The sequence below is a fragment of the Perissodus microlepis genome, chromosome 18, assembly GCF_051167445.1.
Source record: "Perissodus microlepis isolate ML-2025 ecotype Zambia chromosome 18, ASM5116744v1, whole genome shotgun sequence".
Lineage (NCBI taxonomy): Eukaryota > Metazoa > Chordata > Actinopteri > Cichliformes > Cichlidae > Perissodus > Perissodus microlepis.
Window position 1 is genome coordinate 19,162,612 of NC_140478.1, and position 20,737 is coordinate 19,183,348.

Here is a 20,737-nt window from a genome sequence, read left to right on the forward strand (position 1 = left end):
AAAGCAGAACAAATAGATACAATCAGGGTCAAATGGGAGCTTTTATTGACATCCCCTAAACAATCTGGCTAAAATCATTATGTAAGTTACCTTTTCATTTTTTTTCTCCTATGACAGTTCTTCTCGTTAGTGGATTATACATTTTACAGGGTGACTTGTGATGGTGTACAGGGTAATAATAATAATCTATATCAAACCTCCACATATGGCATTTATAAACAACATTTTGCACATTTATGTAATTTATGTAATGTATCATTTATATTTGTCAGGAAGTACAGCCCCAAACCCTCTACACTCATAAAGACAGGCAGGTGTAATAATGTCTTGACTGTACTAAGAGGAAACGTCTTGTGTTAACAAACATAGACCGTCCTTAAAAATGTTAAAGGGACAGGTTAATATAAAATTTTACCGTTGGAATTTAAAATATGCATATTTTTACTGTATAATATTCTAATTCTAACATATTAAGCACTGTAATTATCTGCTAAAAATCTAATTAATTGGCGGCGGTCAGTGATATTCAGTCAAACCAAGTTAAATAAATATAATTTGTTTAAGTTATTCTGCTGAACTTAAATTCATGAAAAAATCCACTTTGTAAAAATTGTAAAGTAGGTGGTGAGACTTTTTTTTCAGATTTTGAAGGTGTGCAAGTCGGAAAAAGTTTAGATCACTGATCTAAATCTAAAAATCAAAATCTATAAAGAAAGATAAATATATAGAGAGTTATATCACACACACACACACATACATATATATATTTTTTCTTTCTTTTTTTAATTTCTTCCAACTGTGCACACAATATTGAGGAATAAATGGGATTGCTGTAAATGCACTCAGATTAGAACAGAATACAGGAAAGAATAACGACAACAGTAAATTTTAAAGCTTAATAAGCTTTTACTGTATTTATATTTTGTCTATATGAAGTCACTGATTTATCTTTACTGATATATTTGTGAGTTCCACACCTACACACTAAAAAGCAGCACAAAAGGAAAAGAGCAAGTGATCAACATTTTGCATACTTTAATGTTGGTGAAACACTAGTGTGTCTTTAAAGTCCTTGCATTGAAATAGTGCTGAGTAAATCTCTCTCTAAACTTTCTACTAGGCTACAAATCCAGTTGAGGCAACCTGACATATAAAAGGCAATCATCACTTAACAAAAAGCGGATTCAGCAATAGCCTGTAAAGAGTATAGTATCTGCCAGCCACCCACAGCCCTGCATAAGTAAAAACCAATCTCACTTTATGATCACTGTGGTCAAAGGGGCAGTGGCACTCCACCGCTTAGCATGCTACTTATCCAAAACACTGTTACACAAGCATTTATCCCTTTCTGTTCCTAACAAAACTTATTTTTTACTTTGTGTTTACACTCTAGGCTCTGTCTGTGCCACGTCTGTGACAGATTATTTACCTTTGATTGTAGTTTCCCAAGCGCTCTGTAGACTAAGATGCCAGATCCACACTGTTCACCCTGGTTGACGATTTCACGCTTGTTATCTTTCAGGAAATGATCATGTAATTCATTATCTATGAAGAAAAAATAAAGACATAAGTACAAGTTTAAAATCTTACCTCACAATCTGTAACTTTTTCACATATCTCAAAACCAACTTTTGGAGGGTTTGTATTCATACATTTTTAAATTGTTGTGTGAACATGTATTCAGAAAACAGGTGGAAAGAGCATATTAACATCTCGCATGGAATAAGGAACACGATGCAAATTGATTGCTTGACAGGGATCAAATTGCTTGCTTCTAATTAATACAAAACATCCAAGAGGGAAAACAAGGATGAACACAATGAGTGCATTAAGCCTCTTCACTTCACAGATCTTATTATGGAATTATTTATTTCTGTTAGCTTTGAAAAAAAGAAAAAAAAGATCTTCTTAATTATAGCTCACAGAGCGTTTCCCCGGAAAAACAAAACTGGGGGGAAAAGTAGGGGGGTGGGGGTTATTCACTCAGTTTCATTAGCATATGAAAAAAGACTCACTACTATTCGGGCTTGTTCGTCATCTGCTGAATCATATTTATGCCCCCCGCACACGCACACACACACACACACACACACACCCCAAGTCCAACATAAATAATGCTTCTCAGAGGATGGTTTCCCTGCGTCTAGGGCAGATTTCTCAGGGGGAAAGGAGGCAGCCTGATGCTGAGGGTCCATGAGATTTTCTATGTGTTAATCTGGCTGCTAGCTGTCCTTGAGCCCAGCCCATTCCCCCCTAACCCCATCTGCTAGCATTCCCACCACAGAGGAGAGAATGGGCTGCGACTGGGGATAGAAAAAGAGAGAGACCTTCCCAGTCCAGCAATCATGAATAACCATTGCCTCGCACCATTATCAGAGAGGCTGGATCCAAGCTGAGATGGTGGAGAGCAAATGTCTGTAAAACACCCCAACGCTCCTGACGTTACTCAAACCGCACTCTCGCATTTTGTTGTAAGTGATGCTATTATTATTATTTTCAAATAATGCCTTATTAATACTGTGCAGCTGCTGTGGATATTCATCACTGACCTTGAGTCTTTGTGTCCCCTTGTTCCCAGCTTATCCGTGCACTTGGGACGCTCTCGTGTAATTAACGCAGACATTATTGTGATGGAGTAAAAAAAAAAAAAACTCTGAGCAGATACCTCATCTTGAAACCAATAAAGCGGGCCAGAGTAGCAAAGTAAGATTCTGGAGACCATAAAATTAATTACATTATTTACATTTCCTTTAGATAGGGGGGTACAGGCGAGATGATAGAGGCAAATGAGATTACACAAAATAAGATTTCAAAATGTCAGTGCTGCACACTCAACCAACCAACTGTTATGATTAGATTACTCTTTTAATATAATTACTGTCTAAGGCTGTGCGTGTGTGGAAACAATGCATACATAAAACACAGGAGCAGCGTCTTAACTGATTCCCATCCTTTTCTCCGCGAGTCTTTTTCTCTTAACCTTTCTTCAACAGTATCATTTTGAATTATAGGGAACGGATGGGTGCTATGTGCAAGGTCACTGTCTGGTGTGTACCCCCCCCCCCCTCCTCCCATCGCTCCCTGTTTTTGTTTCCTCTTCCAGAAGCACACTGAGTGAAGGGTTAAAACTGGAATGGATTTAATTATGGAATGAATGGAATTATAATGCGCCTGCAGCAAGTTTTCCTCCTTATTTATTAAAGCAGCTGATGGGCCAGGTTTGATGAGCCACTTCTGGCATAATTGAGTCATCACACAAAGAGGGTTCCTCGCATTCAGAGTGGTTTTATCAGCAGCAAACAGACCTGATTACTGGCAATTACACTCTGATCTAGGGGAAGGAGAAAAAAAGGGTAAATGTGCGGGGTAACTTCTGTGTTTATAGTTTACCCCGGGAATAATTTTCACATTAATTTTACATGCTAAGTGTTTTCTGTTTGTGTATAATAAAGAGTGAACGGCAGGCGATAGCACCTTTTACTTTCATATTTTCTTGTAATGAATTTCTGCGAGGAAATTGTGAACTGATCTCAGTTTATACTGACCCTATAGGAGGTTTGAGAACCAGCCAAACATACAGCCTGCCTAGCTGAAGCTAAAGGGTGAGCTACCTGCTTGGAAAGTGATCCCATCATCTCTGTAGAAGCAGGTAAAACTGTATGCACAGCTAAAATGACAGATTTTGTTGTTGTTGTTTTTTAATTATGTCAGATGGAAAATGGATAAACTTCTGTTCAAAGCGACTTTTTATGTCTTTTTGAGAGATTTCCATGAACACAAGAAAAAATATGTAATTTAGAAGGTGAAGTGATCATAATTTTTAGAAGTGCAATTTATAGGTTTTTTTTTTTAACATTTCACAATGTGTAATTGTCAGTTACCTTCATGGTAAAATTGACAGTTTATCAACACTTCACGGCGCTGGCAGATTTGCTCTGTTCATAATATTATTACATATTTTCACCTGAATCTAGGGACAAAAGAGGATGAACAGTCTTGCATTTCCCCTCATATTAACAAAAAAATATTTTGCACAACTCTACTTTAAGAGCTCAGAAAAAGAAAAGTATTAGGCTTTTTTACATGTGCAGTATGTATGTGCAAAAAAAAATACTGTATCTTAAAAAAGAAAGAATCTGCCAGCAATTTATGAGCATTCCTCTGTGTAATGGAGGTTTCTGGATTCATGCAGACACAGTCAAAATCTTGAAGTCAACTGCGATTTCAGATATAACAGCCTCACAGCTACCCTGACGGCCAAGCAAAGTGTTTGTGCCTTTTGCCAAAGAGTACTTTTATAGAGAAGCGTATTGGCATCTTATCACTTCTCCAAGACAGAGATGCTTCAATAAAAGAACACAGCTCACAGAATTCTTAACAGACAATTAGGAGCCTGGCTAGCCACTAACGCTTCAATGATTTGTTATGATGGCATAACTACAGGGGAAACTTGTTATTGGACAGAGTTAGCAAGAGTCCCATAAAAGAGTCAGATGGTGACACCTTTGCCGAGGTGATTTATGAATCTTGTAATCGCTTTCCAAAGTCATCCCAAAGCCTTCCCTCTAAATTGAGTTCATCTGGAGCCGGACCACACAGAGGCACCAAGTCCAGATTGTTTCTTCTGACATCAAAGAGCCAATTTCTGTTTTTGACCAAATTTCTGCTGCTTTTAGTTCCCTTATCGTATGAAAGGCTAGATGATATGCTATTTTATTTGTGAATTTCAATCCAATTACGGACACCAAAATATTGAGACAAATAAAATTAGTATCTCCTTTCACTGCACTATCCATCAATAGGATAATAAATGGAGCGGCAAACAATTCATCCATTGGCAAGTCTCCAGCCTGCCAAACCGCTCTCATGTTAGTTTGAATCTTTGAATTCTGTCATGTACATGGTTTTTCAAACCTGTCTAATTTGGGGACAGGTGTTTGGGGAGAGAGAAGTTCCAGCCCCGGTGTAACAATGAGCAGAGTAATCCTGCTCATTGTTCCTGCCCAAGGAGCCCCTTTCATGAAGGAGGTTGCATGAATGCTACCAGGTGGTCTGCAATTTAGAGAAACGTAGTAACCGTTCCAGCTAATCCCCCGTCACAAAAGGCAGGTCTCCGGCGCTCTGGGCCTCTCCGGGGCAGAGGGAAAAGTTTACCTTGAACACATAGTGTCTGAAAGGAGTCAGGACTCGAGCAGTGATTCCTAATCAGATTGCGCTCAAGTGAACAGCTCGCATGGCAGCTGTAGTTTTCCCAGGGTTAATTACCTTTCACTGCTCTCTCTAAATGAGTCAGCTGTTCCTGTCATTAAACAACTCCACTCTATCTCTGCTCCTCTGTCCTCCTCACACATGTGCACAAGTGCACACGGGTGTGCACGGTCACGCACACACTGACACTGCGCCACGCGCACACGGACATGCCCCTTTGTTTTTCTTACCCATTATATTTAATGCATTGTGTACGCTGATCAAAGAGTGTTAAAACATTATTTAGATATTAAAGTGACTTTGGTCGAACTGAAAGTCAGTCGTGGCCACCGAAATGGAGGTTGCTGTATTTTTATTTATGCTATAGATGTTTATGCAGATAGAAGGCAGTAGTCCCAACACACCTCCCCTACCCTGCTGAGGAAAAATAAGACCAATCTGTCAAGGTCTTATTCTAAACAGACCCTTTAGTATTAATTGAGCACATATAGGAAGCAAACATGGTCACATATGCGCACACACAAACACGAGCATACGTACATACACAGAAACATGCGGATACACATACATGCACACACAGAGACAGAGTCCAGCTCTGTAATAGTTGTGCTGTCATCAATTCTGAACAATCTGTCTACTCACTGGGCTCAGTGGCTCAGGATGTTGGGGGAGTTTTAAGTGATTTTTGCCACTGTATGGTAAAATCCCTCGGCCACCTGGATTACAAACTCTAGTCCTTTAACTCATGCCAGTATAAATCCGTGTTAACTCGGATTTACCTCTGGCATATGAATTCTCAATCTGCGTAAGCTTTGTTTGGAATGAGTCGAACATAAGTATTTCATGCAGTAAGGATGCCCAGTGGTGAATTCCTATTTCTGTGAAACACACACTGGGACACAGTTCAGGACTAAATCAGTCATCAGAACAACTAGAAAAGCCTGAAGGAGTGCTTTAGTACGGTCAAAAGGTGAGACCCGTATGGCCGCTCGCATCCAGGTGGAAGTGTGCAGTGCTGCACTGTGAAATCCACATAACCATGGTGAGAGATATAAACTCAGAGCTGTACACTGTGGTCAAGAGTTTAATCAGATTCCTCACTCCAAGCTTTTGCTTTGCTTATTGTCAGGCAAACATTATTTGCTCAGTTGTTCAAACACAAGTCCTGGTCTGCTACCAAAGCGATCATGATAAAATAAAATATGGCATGAGCAGCCTGGAGGATCTAAATTAAGTATTATCCAATATCCATACAATCTCTCGCACTCACACACACACACAGACTTCTGGGATAGCAGAGTTAAGCCAGACTATTTTGTACTTAAAAGGTTAGCAGGGCTGTTTTGTGAGTTTGATCCACGCTTGCCAAATCAGCAGATGGTCCATGAATATGATTATATGCATCAATAAAAGGAGTAATCTTTAACAAAATGTAAATTTGACTTAAGTCCAGGGTTTAATATACAAGATGGACTTTCACCCACTTCCCAGCCTGACAGAAGAGCACGATAAGCTAATGCACTTCAAATTTCGTATTACAGCAGCCACTACTGACGCTGCCTGCTACTATTGTGAAGATCAAAATAAGGAGTCGGAGGAAAGGTAAACGATATCTGCACGGCGCTCAGATGTGCGTGTTTGCACTGAAACGTCCGTTCACTTTGAACGAGCTAAGCAGTAAAGCAGTCGATACAAACCGAGCCTCTCTCGTGCTGTCCTGCCTCTTTTTTTACGTTAAACATTCAATGCATTTTAGGCAAAACAGAGCAAAACAACAACATTAAGATATCTGACCATCGCAAAAATAAATGAACCATTATATGTATAAACATCTCTATTTTTTCGTGAATAACAACCAAGTCATAGCTCCGATGTAAACTAACATAAAGTTCAAGCAGCCTTGTGGCGTATGGAAAGAGACGAAAAAAAAGTTTGAGCAGGAATTGAGAAGTTAAGAATGGTGAAGTGAAATGTGGTGATCTTACTCTGAGCCACATAAAACAGCATCACTGTTATTGACCCGGCCATGAATCTACTTATCTGAGCCCGAGGCTTACACAGCACATCGCATCCTCACACAGCCACAATCACTTGTCTTCTGCATCTAAATGCACTCGTGTTAACATGTCCGACAGGGCAGAATCGCGAGCTCGACTTACCATGCCCCCTTTAGCCTTTGTTTTGCATCTCTCGGGGACATCGGGGAGGTAGACGGAGCAGAAGGATACCGAGGTGGGGTACAGGGTAGTCCAGAGTCTCGCTGCTGAGGAGAGTGTGTTTGGTTGGGGTTTGTGTGTGTGTGTGTGTGTGTGTGTGTGTGTTGTGTGTCCGTGCGTGTGTGCAGGGACACTGTGATATTCACCCGAAACGCTAAGCTTTTTTCCCCCCTCTTTTTTTTTGTAGCCTTTGTGTCATTCACTTAACAACCAATCTCATTAGCTGCTGGGCTACAATGGTCTGAATTATTTTCTGTATAAATACACCACATGGTGATCTTCAAGGTAAGACCTCTGAAGGTCTTTTTCTAAACCAAAGAAAGGTAGATAGCCCATCAATAAATAAATAAATACAAAAATATATAAAATAATTAATAAAATGGGGAAAAAATGGATAATAAAAATAAACTGAAATAATTAAACGCAAGAGTCATTTAGAGTGGTTTTACTGTAACAAAAGTGAATGATGATACTTGACGGTATACATACAGTATGCATTAGAATTTGTGCTCCAACTTAAAGGGGGAAAAAAACTTAAGAGGACCGTCGAGATTAATTATATGACCATAGTTGAATAAAAAAAGAAATAGATGTCTTAAAACTGGGTACAGCTTTAGTTATTTAACACTTCGCTTGCTGGTGTGTTGTTGCCGAACCCTGAATGCATGTAAAATGTAACTATTGTAAGTACTTGAAGTCATGACAGCTGTCTATAAGCATCAGGGACATGTCTATTGGCCAACTTGACCCTTGTTAGAAAACAAAACAAATACAAAAAAGAGAATACTGCAGCCTGGGACTGCCGAGCCGGGTCACTGGAGATTTTCCAGACAAACGCCGCACAGGGGAGGGGAGGGGAGGGGAGGAAGAATAAAAAGGACAGGCTCAGAATCTCATTTTAACAGACCGCACACAATCTGGGCTCCCACAGAACTATCTCTGCCTGACCGCTTTCTATTTATCCCTTATCAGTGTTTACCAACCGCTAGTTTTCTTTCATTCACACTGTGAGGCAGTTCTCTTACTATCAGTCAACAGCTGACACCGTGGAACAGCCTCAAAGGCAAGAGGAAGGGATCAAAACTAAACCAAAGCTGTTTAAACAATACAACAGAGGAAATAAATTCATAAATCCTAATTCTTCCCAACCCACAAGGGTATAAGCAGATCCTTTATAGTTAGGCCAACAAACAAAACCACAGCCAATGAGGTACATTACAATCAAGGTAAATTCTGAAATATATTTAGAAGGAAAAAAAAAGAAGGAAAGAAAGGCATTTAAAAAAAATCCCATGTAGTAATAATTGGGAACATTTCATAGTCTTGCCCCTGTCAGGCAAATATATGTATTCACTCAAACCTCCTTTTTTTCCTCTTGTCTTTTATTGTCTTTTCAGGAAAATCCCACCTGATTCAACATTAACGTTTTTAGATCATTTTATTGTATGCTACCAACAAGCTTAAAAACATGTGTGATATTATAAGCAGCTCCAAACATTTTATTAAGATTTGGAATAAATGCTCAGTTACAGTGCTTTGGTTAGAATCATTCCACTTTTAAAGCACCAATCAGTAAAAATACAGCTCAAACCTGTTTTAATTTATATAACATAAATTGCCTTTATCAGTAATTATGCACAACTCATTAAATATTATAATATTGACTTTATTACTGGCTCAATTTGAATCAATGCAATATCACCTCTTTTAATTTAAGGGACATATTTCCACTGTGACAAACTGTGGCTTTTTACATTTATAAAAGAGCATATTTAAACAGTACTTTCAGACTGCAGGCAAATTATATTCAAATGTTCAGAGAAATAAATAATAATATTGAAACAACAATATTGTTAACACTGTTGCTTTACATTTTTCTCCAGCAGGACAAACAAACATCACTGTTTTTTTCTGGAATACTCTTCAAAAGTTAAGTAATTAATTACATTTATCCTTTCACCAGCTGCTCAACAGCAGATGGATCATTTCTGAGACCTTGTTGAATTAAATCCACATAATTCATTTTCCTGGATTAACTAACTGAAAGTTTGAGCAGTGGAAAAACAGGTAACACATTGTGTATTCGTCTGAAATGCATTTTATACTTGGCAATGTGAAGACCCGACGGCAATTCGTTTATAATTAAGACAAGCTCTTCGTGTTTTTTTTAAAGGAGGCCAGAAGTTAAATAACATTCATTTAGTTGTGTGCTAAATACATGAAAATAGGTACAAACCAAATGTGCCATCACGGTCATTTAAAGTGCATTTCAGCTATGTGAATGGGTTTGTGAATCCAGTTTTGTTGAGCAGCAGGTACCATGGACAGTTCCTGGAGGCAAACAGAGGTTACGTTAATGTGTTGTGTAGCAACTAACTTCCCTGTGCTTTGAAGAGGAGGGTGTGGAGCAGAGAGGAATAATGCCTCTTACTTATCACTGCTTTAGCACACAGCCCTACCACAGACTCTGCTGCTTTTATAATTAAAACAAAGTGTGGAGGTGCAACTTCGTAACTTTGCTCTCCTCATATGTTTTAATCTCTGTATAACAGGGCAAACTTTTCAAAGGATTACTCAGATGTGTTACACAATACTGTATCATCTGATGTCTTTTTCATGTTTATTAAGAGATGAGTGCTGACTGTCATGAGATGATGACAAAACTTATGATCAAATGGAGACAAACAGGCACAATGACAAGTGGCATTTAATATATTTTACCACTGAGTCATATCAGTGGGAATTCTTCTAATGTAACAATGAGAGAAAGAATCATTTCCCTCACAAAAATAAAAATCACTGGCAAATATAAGAGATTTAGTTTACATTTATATAAGTTGTATAGAAATACTGAAGTATATGGCTTATATCATTTAGAATTTTTTTTCTGAAAAAAAGAGAAACAATATTCACGTTTTAATAATTCATACATTAATCTACTCTTGACTCTCATTTAAAAGAAAATGCTCCTTAAATAAAAAATAAAATTAAATTAAAAAAAAACAGGGATCAGCTTGAAGATGGGTCATACAAGCAGATTCTGAGCCATTAGTGTGCTCCAACTTACTAGTAAATGATGAACTTTTCCAACCAGCATCCATCCTCTTAAATCAATAGTTGCTCTGGAGACTGTTGAGTGCTTTGACCCCTTACAATTTGGTCAAAGCTAAGTCTTGCCCACGTCCACCACAAAAGTTCGCTAGTGGACTGTGTTACTGTCTCACTACATTTGGCATTAGCATATAGTTTTGTAACTTTGCCACAGTTATGATGCAAATGATAACATAAATTCAAAACAGACTGTAGTGCTTCGGCCCTGTGAATTTGTCTAAATCTGAGATTTGTCCTCAGACAATAACACAAAAGCTGATTTGTGGATATTTTTTTTTGTCAAACTATGATCACTATTAACATATCTTTTTCAGACTTGTAATACAAATTACAGAAAGCCAGGACAGGATGCAATAAAATACTTGACTGACTGCTCAAACACGTTATTGGAACACAGAGTCAATGTTTAAGTGCATTAGGCTCAGTGGTCTTGTATGTACAGCTGTCACTGTCAAAGCCACAGGCAACCTGACAATGCTTTGTCTCTACACACAATATGAACATGTGTTATTCCTAAGACAAGCTTATACTCTACACAAATGCTGTGAACTTAATCTAGGTAGACAGTATCTCATGCTATCTGGATGATCAAAAATAGGTCATGCCTCTCAAAAAGCAGTTTGAGCCATTTAATCTCCTCTCAAACTGTCTGAAACCTGGACAGAAGCTGCGCTTGCTTTCCAGCAAAGATTTTAAGAACACTGATTTGTATCAGCAAAGCAGTGTTCATGTTCATCTGTGCAACATTTTCTACAACAAACACTCCCTGACACAGTTAAAAACAACTGCCAGCACAATTCTTTTTCACATAGTCATGCAAAATCTGGACGAGGCGAGTTCCGCAGCCGAGTAAAAAAAAATCAAAAATCAAAAATCTAAGTGTAAATCTAAATAAGTTTCTAACACTTGTGCGTTTCAGCTGCTGCTTTGGATCGCACAGGACAGCATCTAACAGCGTGAGCTAAAAGCCTTGTCGTTCACATTTACGATACAGCATATCACTGATGACAAATGCTGACCAAACTGACAGTATATTAAATAAAAAGAACTTTGACACCAACCTAGTGCTGTGATCCAAAAAGTTTGATTTTCTCCCAGTCTCTTGATAGCTGAGCTGGTGCTGTGGCTTTGAAAGGTAGTCCCCAGGAATATGACATACTGTGCCTTTGACAGCCTCGAGATAAGCACCTGCGTTCGGGTCCCTTTTTACGTCACACCTCCCCATTCACAGCCCTTCAACATGATGCACATTTGCACATCAACAGCCACCAACCCCCCTCCTCGCTCTACTCCCACATCCGCAAAACACACAAACAGGCACACAAGAAGGCAGATGCGCGCACTGGGCTCTACTCATGCGCGCGTACTCTCACACAGACACACACGCAGGCACCACAGATTTGTGTGCGCTTACTGAGGATGCAGCCTACATGCAGGCAAACACACATGTGGACACATATACACTCACGGTGCACTCACAGATGATTTATTCCTTCTTCTTTTTTTTAACTCCTTCATCCAGACTTATTCATATATTGATCCTCGTTTTATGTGTTTAAAAAAACAAAAAACTTTCCCTTGGTTTGTCATAAGACCAGGGCATATGCCCTCCCAAGCTCCTCATACATCACTCATCATGCAAATGAGAGGGAATGTCACTCCTCAGCAGCAGATGGCCAGGGATGATAACAATGGCTGAACAGACCAGTTTCAATGTCTGCGACTTTATCGCTACGGCAACAACAAAAATAGATGATATGAAATCCTTGTCTGTTAATTTGATTCTCCTCCTTTTTAGTGTTTGTACCTGTCAGCCTGTTTCGTTTCTCTTGGACCATTTCAATGTAAAAGCTTTGTCTGAGGTTTTTCTGTCATCAGAAGTCTGCCTATCACTAAAAGGCACAGACCTGGAAATGATTTTTGGTGACTACGGAAAGCTGCTGCCTAGCAGTTATTCAAGTAATTAGGTGTAATTCCTCCCTGTAGTCCATGTTAGCCTCCTGAGTTAGCTCATGCGTTCGACAGGCCTGGATAGAGACAGGGAAGAATAAAAGAAGAAAGGGGCCCCGATAAATCACAAATGCAGCTTTTCAAACCACCACCACCCCCCCAGCCAAAGTGATGTCACCCTGCATCCTGCTGACTCCTGTTCATACAAGCCCCCATAGCAGAGAGTAAACAGTGGAAGCGTTTAGCAAACAGGGCCAGATTACAATGACAAAGGCAACCACACTTCTGGGTGGAGCCTGGGGCGAGGGGGGCAAAAGAGGGGGGTGGGTTGGTGAGGCTCAGGATTTAAAATAAGTGATACCCATGAGGGGGCCCCCCCTCAAGATCCAAGCCTAGCCCTTCCCCAGCTGATGGTAGGGGCCACCCAAACACGCTTATCTGACGGTGATGTCCCCCCAGTCCCCAGGGACTGACGTGTGAACACAATATGTAATAATAATGAATTTTCAGTTCTTTTTCCTGTGATTTGTGCATTTGGTTATGCAAGGCTGGGGACTTGAGGATGGAGAATATCATTACTTAAGGTTTGGCAGTTGATCATCACCTTGTTTAATGCCTCATTTGAAAGTCTAATTTCTAACTGTCTTCAAGAGCCAATTCATGGTACACTGTGAAAGAGACATACAAAGAGAGCAGACATGCTCTGTTTTACCCTCTTTTTTCCACAATTTGTACCTGATAATCGTACAAATATATGAAAGTAAAGGATCATCTATGTAAGCATCTCATCACATGGCATGTTCTCTCATTCCTGATGTAGACAATCTCACTGTGAGGCCATGGCAAGCTTGTTCTAAGGGATGATTATTTCATGTCCACGACCAGACATCAGCTTTGTTTGAAGAAAACACAAAAACAATCAACTCGTGTTAAGCAGTCCCGGCAAATTGTGAGAGCATATTGAAGACCGCGCAACAACACCATTTACGAAAATGTAACATTTTCTTTTGCCCATAACATCTGTTCGGATCTCGAAAAAGAGAGAACTCATTCAGAGGCAACATGCAACATAAACTAGTGTTTTGTCAAGCTATTTCGTCAACTGAAAATGTGGGCATAACTGGAGAGAGCTGATGGAGAAATGAAAGAGGAGTGGGTTGGACAAAATTACATGTCAAACAAGGGTTCACATTTAAAAAGTCCTGCTCATATTTGTAGAAAGTGTTTGATTGCATTTAGAAAGGTATTACAATGGGTCACATCTGTGTCTAAAAGCTTTTTGCATTCTGCTGCAAATTATGTAAGCAAAGTGAAGTGTCACAGCACCCTGTTGTTTTGAGCACTATACCTTCCTCCTGTGAAATCTACACAAATATGTTTAACTGAATTCTTCTAATGTACTGCAGGATCAAAATGTCAGCGGTATAACTTCAACAAACCCCCTCACTCAACACCCCGCCCTGTAATTTCAACAAAGCAACACGACTAATTTTGCTTGGCAGCCCGTACAGCCAAACAACAATGCATATTCACTGTCCCATTGAATGTGATAGACACGTGGAAATCTATATTGAACTGTGGTTAATGTCGGCTGTAATGCTTCAAGCTCGGTCTAAAATGACACAAATGGTATTTCTTGGTGGTACTGAACCCTCATTGTGCAACCACTTGATGCCGCTTGTTCATCGCCACAAAGTCACATAAAAGGACTGAATTAAATTTTAAATAAATTATTTGCATATGCAAATATGGGTAACCAAACATAAGTACATGTTGTTGATATGGCTCCAGGATGTAGAACTATCTTTATGTTAATGTCAACAGACAGGGAATATTCTTTTGAAAATACAGTGCATTTTTCATGGGGATCATTATCTACACTGCATGTCAGTGTGTCTCAGTTAAAGGAAATGATTAGATTACTTCCCAGCAATCCCCTTTTGGGCGATTTATGTGTGACCGTGGGCAACCTTACAATATGTTTATTCAGTGTCCTTTGAAGATACTTCAATAACATTTGGAATGTTTTGTGAACAAATGTAGGTTGGTTTTATTTATCTCTTCATTGAACCAATGCTTTTGGAGCTACTATAGGGCCACGGTTATATTTGAGTTTGAAAAAGTTTCTCCAAACTTGATAAATCCTCCTCTAGTAGGGTGTGAAATACAGTTTTTAATGAACGAATACAAATTACTCTGTAGCCAAATTTCAGTTTTTAAAAAAAGAAACAGGTGACCAAACTTTTGAGGTGAAAAAGGTTATAGGTGAGCTTGTATGTCACTTGCAAATGTTTACTGAGACTACATAGGAAGAAATGTTGTTTAACATAATTACAGTGGCATTAGCATCCATAAATCCAGTACATTCAAAATGAAAAGGAGCTTTTATTATTAGCTTTGCATTTATCTGACTGATGAATTAACCAAAGAGCCAAACTTTAAGGTCTGTATGGCAGAAAAGCTGCACACGGGATCATAAAATCCAGAAACCATGGTGATTATTAAGACTCCATCACAATTCTAATTGATTCCATTTTATTTTATGTTTTATATGGCATAGCTCACAATTTGCTATTTACCAAGACGTTTTACCATTGTAAGCTTAAGCCCAAACAATGTAAAAGTGATAACACAAAGAGTCCACAATTATCTATATAATGTATTTAGCAATTTCAGTGAAAAGCCTCATCAGTCAGCGATTGTTTGTCCTCTTTCTCCTTTTCCCATGTTGATCAGATTTTACAAAACGGGGCAGGTAATCAAGCAAACATTATACTCACATCTATACAGTGCAGTCGTAGAAACAAAATAATAACAAAATAAGAGTTTGGTTTAAATATATTTACATCTATAAGTATCAGTGGCAACGATCACAACTGGTTCTTACATTTACCAGCCTAAACTGAGAGCGTCTGATTGCTTACATTTAATAAATCAGCGCTTGATTGGTCAGTCGATGTCTTCTTTTTCAAAGGCCTGTAGACTCACTTTGTTGTGTCATTGAGAGGTTAGGTCCAGATATGAGTGCCCATCTTTTTCACTCAGGCAGGCAGACAATGAAGCAGACACGCCTATAAATGGCGAGATAGGAGCTTGGATGTTCAGCCAAAAACGAGCATCTACACAATGGTAACAGGTGTGTATAATGCATGCTTTGATAATGACCTTGGTGGCTGTAATAGTATGTCTAGACACAACTAACAAGAGGCATTTGTGTCTGGTCTCAGAAGTCCTAGAGGTGCTCCGTAGCAAGATCCTAAGGATAAGATATTCATTAGAGATTGTTGGTCATTAAAACTAAAGGAAAAATGTGTCAGATGTATGTAGGCTACTAAAATAAAAGATTTTTTTCCATGACAGTGCAAAAATTAGGTATCAGAAAAGTTTACTTTATCACTCAACAAAATATTTGCAGGGCTGTTTGCATAATAAGCTAAAATCATCTTGAGTATTCAGAGATATGCACTTGAATAAATAGAAAAAAAAACTCCATTAATGTGGATGGCTTGCAATTTTTGATTGCGCCAGATACAGGAAGCTTGCTGACATGAACGAAAATGCAAATGCCCTTTGAGCAAAACAAAGAAATTGATTATGAAGTAAGTTTCTACAGCACAAGTAGCTGGCTTTGAGTGATTAATGGGGGTGGGTCATTGATTTCCTTTTGTTTAGATCTTGGTTAACTTTCTGGAGACACAATTATAATTTGTTTCCAAACAATAAATCCAATCTAGCTTGAGCAAATTAAATTTCCCTATGGCCTCTTCTGCGTCATTTTACATCTGAAATGGATTGTTATCAAAAGGCATTGCATGTAAATGTCTGCTGTTTCTGTTTATATTTGTTACATTTTTGATTAGATATTGTTTTTCTCGGTATACTGGAAGGTGAGCACTTCCTAAGATTAGAAAGAGCTGTTTACAGAGATCTGCATGACTTGTCAGCTACAGTGCCAGGGGTTAATCCCCCAGTTCTCTCTTCAGTAGCTGTTTGTAACACATATCAAGATTTCTGATATCAAATCTATCTAAGTTGTACGAGAAATGTTGTTCATCTGTTGTCTGAAACATGCTAAAACGTTTTGTATTCACTGAATGAGCACACTTATATTAGCTTTGCTAAAGGTTGGGGAAATATGTTTGAGATATTGCGGCACAATTTACTTGCAGCATATTTACAAGTCAAATTGGAGTGTTACCGACTACTTTATTTAAAGGCTTTTGCCATATTCTTCAGCTTTACAACTTTGAAAACTTCCACAGATCCAGACATTTATACTTCCTGATTTCTCGCATCATCTCTCCAAGATAGTGATAATACGATTTCTGTGTTTTTCGCTGTTGAGAAACAAACTGGATTATGAACAGATCACTACATAAACAGCTTTCTAAAAGGAGGCAGCTATTTTAAAAAAGGCTGAAGAAATGCAAAGAGGGATTTAAATTTTAATTTGAATTTATTCCAGCAAGTGAAAGGTTCTTTTGAGAGGGGATTTCAGCAAAGATGATGGTATTTAAAAGTGATAAACAAGCATCTAAACCTCCAGTGGAAAACAGTCATTCTGCTTCTTTCTAGTGTAGGGGAGGAATTGGGCTTGCTATGGTCACATCCAAAAAATAAGAATAAGTAATAGTAGTAATTAAAATGTAAATAAATGGGATCCGTGGAGATATTTCAACTGATTTCTCTCATAAATTGTGCAATTAACATTTTGTCTTGACACACCTTGCGACTCCGGATGTAAAGCTATATGTCCTCAGGTGCAAATTCATGTTCTCCGTGTACTTGGCATCGCGTACTTTTTACTGTATTGGATGCTTAAAAAATCGTTCACACTTATCACATGAAATTTAAATCCTGTGCCTCAACATGACAGAGGAACACCAGGCAAAGTTCAAATATAAATGCTTTACAAATTAGAATTTGCTTTTAATTAAGGATTGTGGCTGTGCGGTTTGAGGCAGTATCTGAAAAAAATCTAGGGATATTTTTTTCTTCTTCTTTTTTTGGTGAATGACTCACTCTGGGCAGTGACATATCACATTTGGCTGACAAAGAATGATTAACCAAGGCTGTCATCTATTATATATATAATATATGGATTATAATGCTGTGACTGGATTTCAAGTGTTTCTATTCTCTACCGGATGACCACTAAACTTAAGCACAGAAACCTATGCCACACAAGAAAGACAAAGAGTTACATCATTTTGTTGAAGAGTTAATCCGATCACGGACAGTGTGTGTGCATTTGCTATCTTCGGAAAATGCCAGCAAAGGCGCTAAGTAAACCTATTTTACAAGACTCCCTCACAAGGATACAGTGCCAGTATCGGGATAAAATTTCACACAGCGGCATGGCTCAGTCACATAACCTAAGCAGGCTTAGGAAAAATGGAACACTACAAAGTATTGCACTTTCTTCTGCTCGTATGTCTGTTGCAGAATACAAAATGCTCAGATGCATGATGTGAGTTTGAGCATGAAAGCCAAAGAGAACTAATGGCTGAATAGCATGTAGATACTGTTGTTAATGCTCCGAGTTGTTTAAAATGGTAGATTATGGAAGTGTGCACCTGGCATTCTGCAGGCTAGCCTGGCAACACTCCTCCCTTATAATTATAATGAACACACTGTAATTCAGGGTTGAGGCTGAAATACGAATGATGTCCTCTGAGACAGCTTGTTTTAATGGTTATGCAGAAGAGTTCCTAGAAGTGCAGATGGCAGATGCAGTGCCTTTGAAGCTATTTACAGATTGTACACTACAAGGTATGGAAAGACCCATAGTGTGAAGCCATATTGCTTTTTTGTGCTCCTCAAATAGATATTGTGTTGGCTGTATACTAATAAAGCACTAATAAAAGCTTAAGATGTGATTTTGAATATTTAGAGCAATACTGACAGAGCACGTTAGATATCATGGCTATAAAAGCTTGGTAATGCCTGCACGGCCTGTGTGTTTCTTTCAAATTCTTAGTTTGACCACATAGGGGTGCATTTGCTCAAAACGTGGGTCCTCATGCAGTCCTTCATTACAGAGTTTTGGAAAGCTGGTATCTATTTTTTATTTTTTGGGTAGATGAAACTCCATAATACTGCATGTAAACACTCAGTGTATGGGAGATAATATGCTGCAATCAAGATAAGCGAAACCAAAAGAGCCCATATGGACACTTTCTGCTGTCCATTTAGACACTTTAACTTGAAAATATTGTCCACGTTTATAATTTTAACACAAATAATGACTGCCTATTTTAAAGTAAAATGTCGGTACCTGTTTGCATTGAAAATATTCAACCAGTGTATTTTTCCCCCCCATGTAGCCCATACTTAATGTATCTCTCTCCCTGGCACAGTCCCAATCATTTATAAAAGAGTGTGGAGCTTTTGAATCAGTCCACTGCTGTGATACAAGAGCAGGTATTGAAACAACAAAAATGTTAACTCTAAGAAAAAGTTTTGCCGCATTAAAGTCACACAGGAGCCGCATTAGCATGTGAAAAGAATAAACAGGAGCATTCTCAGTTACACACTCCACCTGGCTGCTAACCAGCGTCCTTGTCAGAAGTCCACCCACCGCACTGGCTAACACTGAAAGACCTCCTGGGGACCGCAGTGACCATTCACTCGGTTCTCTCTTTTTCCCATGCACCTGTGACTGTTTTTGTGTTTGCTATTTTTTGCTTTGTCTTTTTCTGGCAACACTGTATCATCGGAGACACACTTTCCCTCAAAAGGAATTCTCTTGCCCAACAATGTGGTTTGTTTGTTCACCGGATATGGCAGGCCAGAGAGTCAAATGAAAAAAAAAACACACACACACAAAAAAACCCAAGTCACCGCAGTAATAATTAAAATTGCCACAAGAAAAACAAGTGGATAGACACATTAGTATGAATAGACTTGAAATAATAAAAATAGTGTACTTTTACCAACTGGTTTCTTGCCGAGTTGGGGGGCTTCACAGGTGCAGTTGGAAAGGCTCTTCTCCTTACTCTCCTCGGACGGCTCATCCGGCTTCTCCATGGTCCTGGACCTTAGAGAGCTGCTTTTCCATTTTCCAAAGGACTTTGCCACAATCGCTTTGTCCGCTCCTTTCATTGTTTTCTGTAAAACACATTTACAGCATGACTTCCCAGGTTTATCCCTCTTGTGAGCCATCTGCCCCCTTTTTTGGCTCTCAATAAACCTGGGCTCATCTTTTCCAAACCCAAAGTAAGAGAGAATTAGGGCATTGTGTGCATATGCATTCTCTTAAGCATTCCAGAAAATTTCCTGATTGCCCTGGCATCTTTTGTAGAGAGAGCGCTTGGACATTGTTTTTCTCCTGACATTTTGCAATCCTGTGTGGAGAGAGTCGTACTGATTGAAACAGTATAAAACAATACTTTGCAAAGTACCCACACAGTAAACAGTAGATGGAAGCTGAAAAAAAAAAAAAACAAACATGTTTTCACATTTAATCCAACTTAAAGGAAATAAAAATAGCACATTATGCCCTAATTGAGTGCTGTACAGTCCACAAATACTATTACAAGGCCGATCAGGATTAGCAGTGGAACATACCTAGTTATCTATTTCTGAGTGCCAAGACTGCTAGCAGTGGGCAACTAAATTTCAAAAGCTGGCAAATCCAGTTGTCTCCTAAATACAGAAAGTACTTAAATCCAGAGCTAACAGAAGAAAAAGACGGATAAAGGGTGCTCTGCATATCACCGAAAAGCTTGTGCACTTTTCAGAATCACTGGCTAGGTTAAACAAATATGCTAAGTAGAGATCAAAACAATCCTTTGATCTGCAGCCTAGTTTCCAGAGGAATGGCTTGGCTGTTGTTGTAAATAACTTGTATAAATCTATATACCATTTGCCTTCAGGTAATATCAAAAGTGCCAGGGATTCACAGGCAAATACCTTGTGGTTAGGAAATAGATCAGATAAAAGCATATAAATATTTCAGCAACACTGCACTCTGTCATTTCCTGTATTACAGCAGAGCTTTTTTAACCCCATATGATCGTGTTACTTACTTTGTTCTATCACAGAGAAATGAGTGAGAAAATAAACTGCATACGAAAATGACTTTCTACTCCTTTCTATTTGATAGTTTTAAAAAAATGTTCCTACCTTCAGCATGCCATTCAGGTCAAACACAGTGTAAAACATTGTGCTAAACTTCATACAAAAGAGGCTTGAAGAATCAGAATGCAGAAGCTATGCAACTTGCTGACTAACTTTGCCCTGTGTTTTGA

At 38.7% G+C, this 20,737-nt stretch overlaps 1 protein-coding gene across 6 annotated transcripts in view; it reads right to left on the reverse strand.

Moving 5' to 3' along the window:
• The window catches only part of st18 (ST18 C2H2C-type zinc finger transcription factor), a 41,046-nt gene extending 20,309 nt beyond the window's left edge, over window positions 1–20,737 (reverse strand). For 2 of the 6 annotated variants that reach the window (XM_084912077.1, XM_084912078.1), the window contains exons 1-3: window positions 20,613–20,736; window positions 19,421–19,595; window positions 1,430–1,545 (exon numbers count right to left, since the gene is read on the reverse strand). In XM_084912077.1, coding sequence (XP_084768203.1) covers window positions 1,430–1,545; window positions 19,421–19,595; window positions 20,613–20,666 — 345 coding nt within the window. In that variant the 5' untranslated portion in view covers window positions 20,667–20,736. Of the gene's footprint in view, window positions 1–1,429; window positions 1,546–7,367; window positions 7,522–11,596; window positions 11,936–19,420; window positions 19,596–20,612 lie in introns of those variants that run through there. The other 4 variants (XM_084912079.1, XM_084912076.1, XM_084912080.1 and 1 more) reach the window with 4 other exon arrangements.